Source organism: Cynoglossus semilaevis, chromosome 6 (genome assembly GCF_000523025.1).
Source record: "Cynoglossus semilaevis isolate Cse_v1.0 chromosome 6, Cse_v1.0, whole genome shotgun sequence".
Taxonomy (NCBI): domain Eukaryota; kingdom Metazoa; phylum Chordata; class Actinopteri; order Pleuronectiformes; family Cynoglossidae; genus Cynoglossus; species Cynoglossus semilaevis.
In genome coordinates, this window is record NC_024312.1 from 2,838,665 (window position 1) to 2,850,529 (window position 11,865).

Sequence of the window (11,865 nt, forward strand, 5' to 3'; positions counted from 1 at the left end):
GTACCAGCAGCACAGAGTACCAGCAGCACAGAGTACCAGCAGCGCTGCAGGAACTCTTGGTTTACTGGAGGACTCACAGACACACTGAAGGTCTGGGTTCCCAAAGTGGTTTTCTCCACATTCATCACACTGTCGTCCTCCGAACTCTGCACGGCACGGACACTGACCGGTCACCTGAACAGATGATGATGATGTCACCATTACATCATCATCCTCATCATCTTTACACTTACTTTTCTTGTCATTAGTTATAATTTTTTTTACTGTTTACAAATTCTTGTTTACTCAGCATTTACTTTTTATGATAACTTCCTGTTTACCTTCTTCATCACTTCCTTTTTAAAGTCACCTTATTCTTCTCTACTTGATATTCACAATATTTATCAGTTTAAATTTGAATTAATATTCAGTCCACTTTTTGTTAACTTATTTTCAGTATCTGTTTCCATCTCCTGGTTATTTCCTGGTTATTTCCTGGTTACTGCTGGTCTGAGTGACCTTGCCTTATCGCAGACACTGGAGGCAGAGTTGAGCGGATCACAGCCACAGGCCTGACATCCCGACGGTCCCTTCAGATTCCAAAATCTGTCCTCACACGTGTCACAGAGATCCCCGGTCACTCCAGTCCTGCAGGGACACTGACCAGTCCCGGGGTCACAGACGCAGGGACTTCCCAGAGGACACTGGGTTACTTCTGTTCCCCGACGCTCACAGGAACATTCTGGTCAAAACACAAAACCCAGTGTTGGTCCTGAACCTGACTTTAGTCCGACCTCAGCCACCATCAGCTGCTGGGATCGTCCGTACCCTTGCAGTCTCGCTCCAGAGCGTTGCCGTAGAACCCTGGTTTACAGTGTTGGCACCGTGGTCCGGTTGTGTTTCCAAGGCAGCGCAGACATTCACCAGTCAGACTGTCACAGGCACCAGCGCCATCTATGTCAATGTTGTTGTTACAGGGACATGGTTTACAGCCAGCACCAGGTAGAGACAGGTCCCCGAAGTATCCGCCAACGCACCTGTCACAGCGAGGACCTGTGAAGATAAAGATAAGAGTTAGTCCTGATCCTGGGCTCAGTCAGTCCTGAACACGGGTCCTAAAACGGAGCCTGGTCTAAGTCGTACCTGTGTGTCCCTCTCTGCACAGACATGTTGCACTATGGGATTGTGGGTCGTATTGACAGGTAGTAGCAAAGAACCGTCCACTGTCCTGGACATCTGGACAGGAGCAGAGCTGACAGGACAAACCAGCAACCGGTTCTCCAAAATACCCGTCCTGGCACCTGAACCAATGACATCGCTGGTGACGTATCAGTGTGACTCTTTGCGTTTAATATTTTGAAGAACTAGCCGTGGTACCTGTCGCATCGCGGTCCAGCAGCGTTCAGCCTGCAGCTGCGACACTCTCCAGTCTGGACGTCACAGTCGTCTGACAGACCGTTACAGTCGCACCGTCGACAGAACGGAAACCCCCAGAAACCTGCTCCACAGTGATCACAGCGTTGACCAGTGACGTCAGGACGACAGTCACACTGACCTGTGACCTCATCACAGAGGGGCGACACTGACCCCTGCAGGTCACAGTGGCACGCTGAAAACAACAACAACAAACATCGACGAGTTTGAGTTCCTCACATTTGTTGTTGACGGCAAAAATGTGTAAATTTAGAAAAAAATGATGATGATGTTTTGTACATTTGCATCCATCAGGTCCAAAGCCAAAGGTCAAAGGTGCACAGGCGTCACAGCAGCGGCCAATCACATTAGGCTGACACTCACAGATCCCACCCATTCTACTGCAGCTGTGTCTGACAGAACCGATGTGGTGACACCTGCAGACTGATCAGAGGGAAGAACTGGAACTGTACGGGCAGCACTGGTCCACAGTACTGGTCCACAGTACTGGTCCACAGCACTGGTCCACAGTACTGGTCCTGACAGGAACTTACCAACTGGTCCTCCATAAACTCTGAGAGACATTTTCCTGATCAGTTCCGTGCAGATTTCTGAAAGATCCACCTGTGGATTCGTCTCTCGGTTCAGTCCAAAGCAGCGAGCCGTATGTTGATCTGTCTGAGAGCAGAAATCCTGGCCCGTCTCCGTGCTGGGAATCAGTCCCATCTGGAACCCAGGACAGACAGAGGTCGTCAACAGACGTGACACCTGATCAGTGTTGAAGATTTTTAGACTTTCTCACTGAGTCGATTAGAAGGAATGATCCGGATCCGTCGGCTCCACTGGATTTTTTAAAGACCACATCCACAAAGTAGCGAGCACCTGCGTTGAGGCACAGTGTGGAGTCCAGAAGACCTTCCCTGGAGACGAAGGTACAGACACTGAACCACGACCATCAGGACAACTAGGGATGTCCGATATTAACTTTTGACTTCTGTTATGTCAATAATGGCCAAACTCTTAATTTCTGATTCCGATATCAACCAACACTGATATAGCGGGGCAGTTGTGGCCTGGTGGTGGTGATATTATCAGACATTCCTAACAACATTCTAAGACCAAAGACCTTTCCCTTATTATCAGACATTCCTAACGACATTCTAAGACCAAAGACCTTTCCCTTACCTGATGTTTTCAGGAAGAACTAAACTTTGACTTCCTGCTGGATCCCGGCTGCAGGCCTGGTCTCCAGGTGATGTCATAATGATGCTGACTGAAGCCAGCCAATCAGATGGAGTCTGTGAGAAGACATATTTTAATCAGTGATAGTGACCTCAGTATGGAGGTTTAACAGGAATTAAGAACCTAAAGTCCTGATCCGGTTCTCCTCACCTCCGTCTTGTAGTGGATCACTAAGTGATATTCCATTGAAGACGGAATATTGTCCACAGTGAAGCGAAGCCCCGCCCCCTCAGCCACCCTGACCAATCCCCAGCCAGTCCAGGTGTCAGGTTGGTCCAGAATTGTTTGACCAGGAATGATTTGAAGACTGTGACCCGGGTCCAGAGGGATGCTGCTCAGCTGTTGGACCATAGGTGGCGTGTTAGACCGAAGCTTCCTCATTGGTGCAGACAAAGTGACATCATGTCTCACCTGTCTTTGCCGCCGAGCGAGTCCGCGAGTCTTACGGATCAGAAAGATCTGGCCATTTACAAATTTAAAGTCGTAGCCCAGGCTCCTGAAGTACTCCTCACATGTGGGGTTCAACTGAAAACATACACAGGTACACATGAATACACATGATGACATACGAATACAAACAAAAACTACAAGAAATTTCAAGTCAGTACTTTATCAGTACTTCATGAAGACCACGTTCCTTACCCTGGAAGAAATGGGAATGGGAGCGTTCGTTGGAGTCCCAGAAGTCTCTGTGACCAGTGGGGCAGCGAGCTCCGCTTCATACAGGAACAGCTCCAGAGAAGGGAGGAAGTACCCGGGTGCAGGGTCAGAGCACCGACGACCAATCATGTTTGGTAAACAGTGACACTGTCCGTCTTCTGGAGAACATCTGACCCAGGAGAGGAGGCGGAGTTTCCTTAGTCAGCAGTACACACATGGACTGTGGGCTGCAGCCTAATGACTGGTGACTTACCCACTGCTGACAGCTCCGCCCACATCACAGTCACATGGTGAACAGCTGACCTGAGAGTTTCCTAAACCCCAGAAGCCTTCCTGAAATACACACACAATCACATGTACACATGTGAGATAGCAGTAGTTTATGATGGAGAGAGAGAGAGAGAGACAGAGAGAGAGAGAGAGTATACAGCTGTACAAACTGACCACACATCGATCACACAAATGTCCGGTTGCCAGTCGGTTGCATTCACAACTTCCTGTTAGCTGATCACATGACCTCAGACTTCCCATGGGATGACATCTGCACGCTGAAAACACAAAACCAATTTGAACTTGGACATAGAAAAAAAAAAAACAACTTTTTGTGTTTTTTCGTGTGAAAATAGGGATAAAAGAGAAGAAGGAAAAAAAACAAACAACTTTTTCGTGTGAAAATAGGTATAAAAGAGAAGAAGAACTTCACCTTGACATCCGTCGGGGTCTTCGCGTCTCATGTTGAAGAATCCTGGTTTACATCGATCACAGCGACGGCCTTCAACGTTCTCTTTACAAACACACTGACCCGACAGAACGTCGCACTCACTGGAGCGAGAACCTTCTGCAGAACACTCACAGGCTGGAGGACGGTAAAAGACACGCAGGGTTGAGGGTTTGGGAGTTTGTGAGCACTTCAGAGACATCATGAACTCTTTAGCTCCTTACTCTAAAGAATCTGACCTGATGATGGACACCAGGGACTCCAGTCTGACCTGTATTCTAACTCTCACTTCAAGCTAAATCCTACACCTCTAAATACGTCCACTCTGTGGGGACCTGCGAAATGTCCCCAAAAGTACAGTGGCACCAGAAAACACATACAGTGGAACCCCTAGATACTACTCCGTACTAATATATACTAATACTAACACTGTACTACCCCAGTTTAACCCGTTCCACAACAACACTCGTCTGTCAATCCACTTGTATCTCCATTGAATTCTACCCTTTAAAAATAACTAAAAAACAATTAATTCGTCCCAGCTCCAGAAATATACTATTAATAATTAAATGCCCAGCCCCAGAAATATACTATTAATAATTAAATGAACCTCCCTGTCTAAACATAAAAACTATAGATATAAACAAATATATTGATCATATAAAATATATATATATTTAATTTAGTCTTCATCACTCATCACTGCTACATCATCGTCTCGTAACTAGATATTTCCTCTTGCAATTATCGACTCGTAACTAGATATTTCCTCTTGCAATAGTTGCAGACTCGTAACACGGAACACTCGTATCTCGGGGGTCGACTGTACTTACGGATGCAGGCGTGTGGGTCGTTCATGTCTCTTAAAGGATCCTTGTAGAAAAAGGGGCGGCACCGTTCACACTGAGGCCCAGCTCTCTGGTGACCACAGTCGTCACAGACGCCACCACTGACACCGCCCGTCGCCTCGAAACGAGCTGCGTCAAAGTGACACGAGTTGGAAAGGCCGTGGCATTGACATCCTGGGAAAAGCAAACTGTTAGAAATCGATCAAAAACCTCATGAACTGCTGCGAACTATGTGTCCGTCAGGACTCACTCCTACAGATGTTGGCTGCATGTTCTCCGCCCGGCCTCCAGGGGGTGTCGTGGTGAAAATCCATGCAACGCTCACAGTTCTCTCCAGCAGTATTGTGGTGACAAACACAACGACCGTGAACCTGGAAAACCCACAGAACCCAATCATCCAAACATGAATAAAATTGACAAAATTGTTTTTGAGGGCAGGGCAGAAGGTGGGCTAAAAAAAAATCTACCATTCCTTGGTGGGCGTGTCCTCCATCAATCGGTACACAGCGATGGGCGTGGCCATTACAGAAGCAGCTTCCCTGCACCACCATGTTGTACAGAGCGTAGTAGTATTTGTTCTGGGGATCACGACGTCGACGGCTCAACAGTGTGTCACCGAGGGTGAACAGGTGAGTGAAGTTCACACGGATGTTGGTCAGTGTGATCAGGTCTGAAACAACAGCCAGAAATACAGACATTTTTAGAAAATCATGTCGAAAAATGAGATGGGAAAAAGTTGGTAAAAACAGCTAAGAGTTAGCAAACTGTTGCTAAACAGTTACAAGTTTGGTAAATATATTAAAAGAGTTAGCAAACTGTTGCTAAATAGTTACAAGTTTGGTAAATATATTAAAAAGTATCAAAAGTTAGATTGGGTACGACAAGACTGCTAAAAGTTAGCAATTTGTTTAGCCATTTTTTTTGCTAAAGTCTTTTTACTTCCCAGAAAAACACCAAATCCAACCTTAAGCTGACCTTGAACACTGGGAGAGTACGGGTTCTGGATTTCAAAGATTGGGTCAAGTGCCTTTAGCACCACCTTGTGGACAAAGAAAACAAAGCAGCTTTAAACTGATAAGGAACTACATTAAAAATGAAAAAAGCCAAAGGTTTGTCGATGTTCACCTCTCCATTAGTGGACGGTTCTGACCCGGAGTATCTGCTGTCACAGATGACATCATCCACACTGTGGGCGGAGTCAATGGGCACTGACGGGAAGTGTAGTGAGCAATCGTCAGAAAAGTACCGGAAAACTTTCCATGTTTGGCCAAAGTCCTTGGATCGTTCCACCAACATGGCCACCGGGCGAAAACTCTGAAGGGACGGTGGTACGAAAGTTACATCATCACCATAGCCTGTTTTGACCTCTGACCTTGGTCTTGTTCTTACCTTAAAGGTGAGGATCATGTGACTGAACTGGAAAACTGTCTCCAGATCCAGACGGATACTGACCTGATGGACACCTACAGGGAAAGACCCATGACTTGAGAACAGTTCCCTAATTGGTCGATTGGACAACACCAAGAATCTAGTGGTCTGACTGGACGGTTCTAAGAGTCGATTGGGGGGCAGGGGTGGGGGGGGTTTACTGCCCACTATCTGACAGTTGTACGAGTCGATTGAGGGGGGGGAGGGGAGGGGGCTTACTGCCCACTATCTGACAGGACAGTGCGGGAGGGGGGGGTTTACTGCCCACTATCTGACAGGACAGTGCTGACATTCTGCTCTCTGATTGGACAGTGATACTCACCGTTCTCCGACTGCCACCACTGCTTTTTCCTGTCATGTTCATAGGTCGTGATGATGTTGTCGATGCGGTGACTGTTCTGGTTTCCATGGCGATCATATGGCAAACGAGAATCGCAGAAGAAACACTTCTGCTCTTCCTGGACATGATGATGAGTGTGATTACTACGATTACCAACATCAACGTTATCGTCATCAGCAATATCATCATTGTCATCATCATCATCGTCATCGTCATTATCACAACAGTATCTTCATCACTTTCATTAGTTTGATGGACCTATTCACACCCGAATAGGTCTGAAGACAGGTGAACTCGAGAGTGTTCGAGACCAGACTTGATGTTTTTAATACTGGTCTAAAGCGTTCCTTCAGGCCGAAGAAAAGGCAGTGAGGGGAGAAGAGAGAAAGAAAAAATGTGACGGATCAGAACACGTTGAAGAATGAAGGTGAGAAGATGAGCCAAAAAGCCTTCAGTCACACGCAGAAAAAAAAGCTAAACAAGATTTGACAGATTTACTACAACTCCCAACCAAAACCTTCTCTCAGGTCCTCGCCTGTGATTGGACGAGGTTGGAAGATGCGCCCCAAAAGAATTGGGTTGCACAGAAAGCTCAATAAAAGACCATCAGTTGGTGGAGTTAGATTTTGTTTTTACAACATTCAGTGTACACACCTCCAGGTATCCAACGATGCAGTAGGACTCTGGTCCATCCAGACCACAAGTGGACGAGGCCCAGAGCTGAGAGGCTCGACCAATCATCAGGTCCCCCGGTTGAGGGCTACAGAAGCTGTCAGAACACTGGTCTTGATCTTCATGGTCAAACTGTGGATCCTGAGGGTCCTCAGAGTACTGAGGATAGTGCGGTTCCTGAGGGTTCTGATGGTACTGAGGGTCCAGATGGTTCTTTTGGTATCGGGGGTCGTGAGGTTCATGAGGTTGTTGGTGGTACTGAGGGTGCTGTAGATCTTCTGGGTGCTGAGGCTCTCGAGGTTCCTGGTGGTACAGAAGATAAAGATTATCTTCAAAGCCTGAGAGAGTGTCCTGATTCACTTGTTGGTGCTGCAGGTCTTGATGGTCCTGAAGTTCCTGAAGGTAGTAAAGGTCCTGAGGATGAGGAGCTGGAGGATCCCGAGGATCCTGAGTGGACTGGGTCACTGGAAGAAGAACTGGACAGACATTTCCACATGATCAGGTCATTTGTAGTTTGTATCTCGTAAACATTCAGCAGAGTGAGAAGAGAAACTACGTTTACTGACGCATGAAGATGACGATGACGATCATGATGTCCTGATGTCGGGGTCTCTGCTGGACTCAGGTCCCTGAAAAATGGAATAATTGAAGAAAAAAAGAGTGAACATAATCTTTAAATTGTGGTGAGGATGTCTGAGAAAAAAGTCTTGGACCAGGTCCTTGGTCCTAATGTCATTAAGTTTCAGTCTTTGTAGTCTGGGACCAGGACCATGTTCTGTGTGTAAGAGTATCTCAGTTTATCTCCATCTCGATGATCAGGACAAGGGTCTGTGTGTGATCAGGTCTGAGTCGATTCCTTCACAGCAGAAGTGGTTTTGTCCCGGAAGCACCTGCTGTACTTCAGCTGGAATGTTAGCGCTGGAGCGGGAAATTATGTTTTTTTTCCCCTGAAGCTGTGAGAAAAAAACCTGGAGAAACTAAGACTACAAAGACTAAAGTTGGTCCTGTAGGATGGTACCAGGATTTGATCTAATTCCTTTAGCAGACAAGACCATCATCCTGGAGAAACTAAGACTAAAAAGACTAAAGTTGGTCCTGCAGGATGGTACCAGGATTTGATCTAATTCACTTCCCTGGATCTGATTCGTCAGCTCTGATGTTACAGGTAGATGTGGTCCACCAGTCCTGATGGGACAGGTCTGATGTCATGATGTTATGGGATTTCTCCCAGCGGTGTAGGCCTAAAGCTTCCAGACTCCCTGACCCCCACCCCTGTTGGTGGACCAGCTGTGATTCTTAGAACTGTTTTTCAAAGTCACAAAATTAGACTTTTTAATGTGAAAGATTTTAACGACCACTCATGAGATTGCAGCCTGCAGATGGCGCTCAGATTGAAGGCAAATTTGACATTAACTACAGTCGTGCTGTGACTCGTGTGACTGATCACAGACAGCTAGTCTGTGATCAGCTGCATTCTTGAGGTTTAGTTTAAACATTAAAAATAATTAGAGTCTTTTAACAACTTTTCCCTCGACACTGTTCACCATCGAGGAGGTGAAGATAAAATCGACCGAAGGTGTTTGACAGTGTACGTTAGAAATGTAGTAGAAATGTTACCGTGTTTCTACTACAGAAATGTTTTCAATCTTTGGATTAAATGAGAAAAATGTATAAATGATCGTCATGTTTTTAATTTCTCCTACTGACAGAAACCACTGAACCGAATCTTCTCATCAACTGACAGACGAGCCTGAAGAAACGTGAAGAAACGTTAGTCTTCAAATCTGAAATATACATTTCAAACATTTCAACCTGCAAATGTAGCGAGATTATTAACATCATTAAAGCAATCAGAGAGTCTGAACCTGAACCTACCTGCTGCTGCCGAGGGCGAACAAGTGTGAGCTGGAGAGAGAGAGAGAGCGAGAGAGGAAGGGAGAAGATGGGAAAGGGAGAGTGAGAGAGAGGGATGGTAGAGCGATACAGAGAGAGAGATAGGGTTGGGAGAGGGATAGATAGATAGATAGATAGAGAGAGAGAGAGAGAGAGAGACAGTAGCTATAACAGGTAGAGAGCGTGTGCCTGAGGCAGAGTCTGTGGGCGGAGCCTGTTTTCTATAGAATCTTTCAGCTTTGGATCCAATGATTTTCCAGAAGCTTTAGTTTTTGTTCAGTGTGAAAAGAGCAGAAATCAGAGACGAGCCTCTGGCAGCGAAAAAAAGAAAAAAGATTGAAGTTCAGTTCAGGACAAAAAACATTTGAACCTCAGAAAACACTGACACCCAGGAGGAAAAACAGAGAGTTACAATCAAATCAATGAAAGTATAAAAATATCGGGATGATTTCATATTTAATTCTGACAAACAAAAAAGGTTCCTGAAGGTTCCGTTCTCCCTCCATAAGTCTGTTTTTTAGATGGTGTACTCAGTACAGTAGTACTGCAGTATATGGTGTAGTGTTGTGGAGTAGTGGACATCTGGAGAACATGGACTGAAATGAAGAACCTTCTGGAACCCTCACAGACAAACCGTCCTGGGTTTTTAAAAATAATATTTTCACAAACAAGATCATTAGAAACAAACGGTTTATTTTTGTTTTTATCGCAATAAAAAAACCCCCATCAGAACATTTGTGAGCAGAGGATCATGGGAGGTGTGGTTACAAGAACTGAGTGGTAAATTTCCCATAAGCCTCTGCATGGAGTCTTTTTAACCTGAAGATCTGACCACAGACTGATGGTCAATGATGTGGTTAATGATGGATTAGTGATAATCTGAACTTAAACTAGTTAGTTTAATTAATCAGAGGTTAAACTAGTCAGTTAATAAAGGTTAAACTACTACATTTCACTACTGGGTTATACTGAGTTTACTGAGGTTAGTTAAACTCATCGTCAGCGAAGATTACGTTTGGTTTTAATCCCAGTCTAATCTCCACAGACTTAACTGTGAGGCCAGTCTTCAAACACTCTCCTCTTCTTTGATCTTCATCTGAAGTTCCTCCATTTCCTGTTTTTCCTCCATCCTGATTGGCTCACAGCTGGCCTGAAGCAACAGGAGACAGTGACAGTTACAGGAGGTCAAACCCAGAAGAGTGAACGGTGACAGAAACAGAACCGAACCTGATGATTGAACAGTTCCTCCAGTCTGGTCCTGACAGAATCCTTTGATCCCGGGTCACCAAAGACCTGCGAACACCAAGAGATGTTAGACAAAGACAAAGACAAAGAACCGGAACAACAACAGAAAGGACGACGACTACACTGGTGGAACCTGCGAGGAGAGCGCCATCAGGAGGTCGACACAGTGGATCTGGTCTCCAGGAAGACTGCCGTGGTCCAGCTTCACCTTCAGTGGTTCCTGCAGCGCGTCGCAGAACTCTGACAGCTGACTGAAAACAGAATAAGCCACCGTTTAAGTGTCCATCGGAGGGCGATATAAGCATATTTTGTAAATCGTTATCAGTTTTTCCTCCGATAATTAAAACCTGATAACGCAATGCCTGAGTTTCTCAAAATGATATGACCTAAAAATAGTTTTGGGGAAAAGGGCACTAGATGGCAGCATTGCAGCTCATTTCATTAATCTCATGCTCATACAGTGGTTTGTACAGATAAATAAATAAATATTACCAGACATATATCGATATTGGAATCGGAAATTAAGTGTTTGGCCAATATCGACATATCGGATATTGGCAAAAGGTTAATATCGGACGTCCAGAACAGTAGCTATTCACCAATCAATCAATGACATTTTAGATGAGGCTGAGCTCCCCCTACTGTCTCAGAGATGTCACCACAGGAATTCATTCAAGCCCACCAGGGACCCTCACCTGGGCTGTATGACTTGGGAACCTTGGGGATCAAATCTCCTCCAGGTTTGGTAGAACATCTGGAGGTCCCGGTCACTAATCTGCTCCTCTTCGTCCACGTCAATTATTTCCAAGAAGACAGCGACGTACATGACGACGACCAGCAGGAGGCTCAGGATCACGTAGGAGCAGAAGAAGACTTTACCTAGTGTTGGGTTCCCACACTCGCCTTGTATCTGGTCACACTCTGGAGGCGTGGCCATAATGGCACTAAGGAGGAGGTACCACCCAGTCCCTGAGGACACCATTAACATGCATGTGATGCTGCTGTAGAAGGTCTGGAAGTTCAGAAGGTCATCGATCACCACAGATGAAAAGGCGAACATGCCAAAAGAGGAAAAGGTGAACATGAAGATGAAGAGGAGAAACCCAATGTTGAAGAGGGCAGGAAATGACATCATAAGGGCCTTGAGCAACTTCCTGATCCGCCGAGCGCACTGAGGACGAAGGATTAGGCGAACGGCACGTGGCACTCGGAGAAGACTGAAGATATGTGGTGACAGGAAATACTTTTCCAGGAAGTCAGAAATGAACAACCCTAATGACAGAAGAAAGTTGGTTTAAAATCACACCAGCAAGTGGCGCTAATGCTGCTAGAGAATCCTTTAGATCAGCTTACCAAAGATGGAGAAGACCAGCGCCACAAAGTCCACGACATTGAACACATTAAAGAAGTAGTGTCGTCTGAGGGCT

At 45.7% G+C, this 11,865-nt stretch overlaps 2 protein-coding genes across 3 annotated transcripts in view; both read right to left on the reverse strand.

Moving 5' to 3' along the window:
* Window positions 1-8,292, reverse strand: part of lamb4 (laminin, beta 4) — an 11,262-nt gene extending 2,970 nt beyond the window's left edge. Inside the window, exons 1-24 of one of the 2 annotated variants that reach the window (XM_008311244.3) lie at window positions 7,867-8,292; window positions 7,283-7,776; window positions 6,611-6,746; window positions 6,250-6,323; window positions 5,986-6,174; window positions 5,836-5,899; window positions 5,328-5,530; window positions 5,111-5,231; window positions 4,846-5,034; window positions 3,998-4,150; window positions 3,739-3,842; window positions 3,548-3,627; window positions 3,277-3,463; window positions 3,046-3,159; window positions 2,785-2,973; window positions 2,578-2,690; window positions 2,195-2,312; window positions 1,947-2,118; window positions 1,693-1,836; window positions 1,357-1,588; window positions 1,123-1,280; window positions 808-1,032; window positions 504-721; window positions 78-174 (exon numbers count right to left, since the gene is read on the reverse strand). In XM_008311244.3, coding sequence (XP_008309466.1) covers window positions 78-174; window positions 504-721; window positions 808-1,032; window positions 1,123-1,280; window positions 1,357-1,588; window positions 1,693-1,836; window positions 1,947-2,118; window positions 2,195-2,312; window positions 2,578-2,690; window positions 2,785-2,973; window positions 3,046-3,159; window positions 3,277-3,463; window positions 3,548-3,627; window positions 3,739-3,842; window positions 3,998-4,150; window positions 4,846-5,034; window positions 5,111-5,231; window positions 5,328-5,530; window positions 5,836-5,899; window positions 5,986-6,174; window positions 6,250-6,323; window positions 6,611-6,746; window positions 7,283-7,776; window positions 7,867-7,891 — 3,799 coding nt within the window. In that variant the 5' untranslated portion in view covers window positions 7,892-8,292. Of the gene's footprint in view, window positions 1-77; window positions 175-503; window positions 722-807; window positions 1,033-1,122; window positions 1,281-1,356; window positions 1,589-1,692; window positions 1,837-1,946; window positions 2,119-2,194; window positions 2,313-2,577; window positions 2,691-2,784; window positions 2,974-3,045; window positions 3,160-3,276; window positions 3,464-3,547; window positions 3,628-3,738; window positions 3,843-3,997; window positions 4,151-4,845; window positions 5,035-5,110; window positions 5,232-5,327; window positions 5,531-5,824; window positions 5,900-5,985; window positions 6,175-6,249; window positions 6,324-6,610; window positions 6,747-7,282; window positions 7,777-7,866 lie in introns of those variants that run through there. The other variant, XM_025056082.1, reaches the window with a different exon arrangement.
* A 1,574-nt stretch (window positions 8,293-9,866) lies between these two features.
* Window positions 9,867-11,865, reverse strand: part of LOC103379642 (sodium channel protein type 4 subunit alpha B-like) — a 9,966-nt gene continuing 7,967 nt past the window's right edge. Inside the window, 5 exon segments of the mRNA XM_017033007.2 lie at window positions 9,867-10,343; window positions 10,421-10,486; window positions 10,572-10,689; window positions 11,134-11,710; window positions 11,792-11,865. The exon segment at window positions 11,792-11,865 is cut by the window's right edge and continues 31 nt beyond it. Of these exon segments, the coding sequence (XP_016888496.2) occupies window positions 10,260-10,343; window positions 10,421-10,486; window positions 10,572-10,689; window positions 11,134-11,710; window positions 11,792-11,865 (919 nt within the window). The 3' untranslated portion in view covers window positions 9,867-10,259.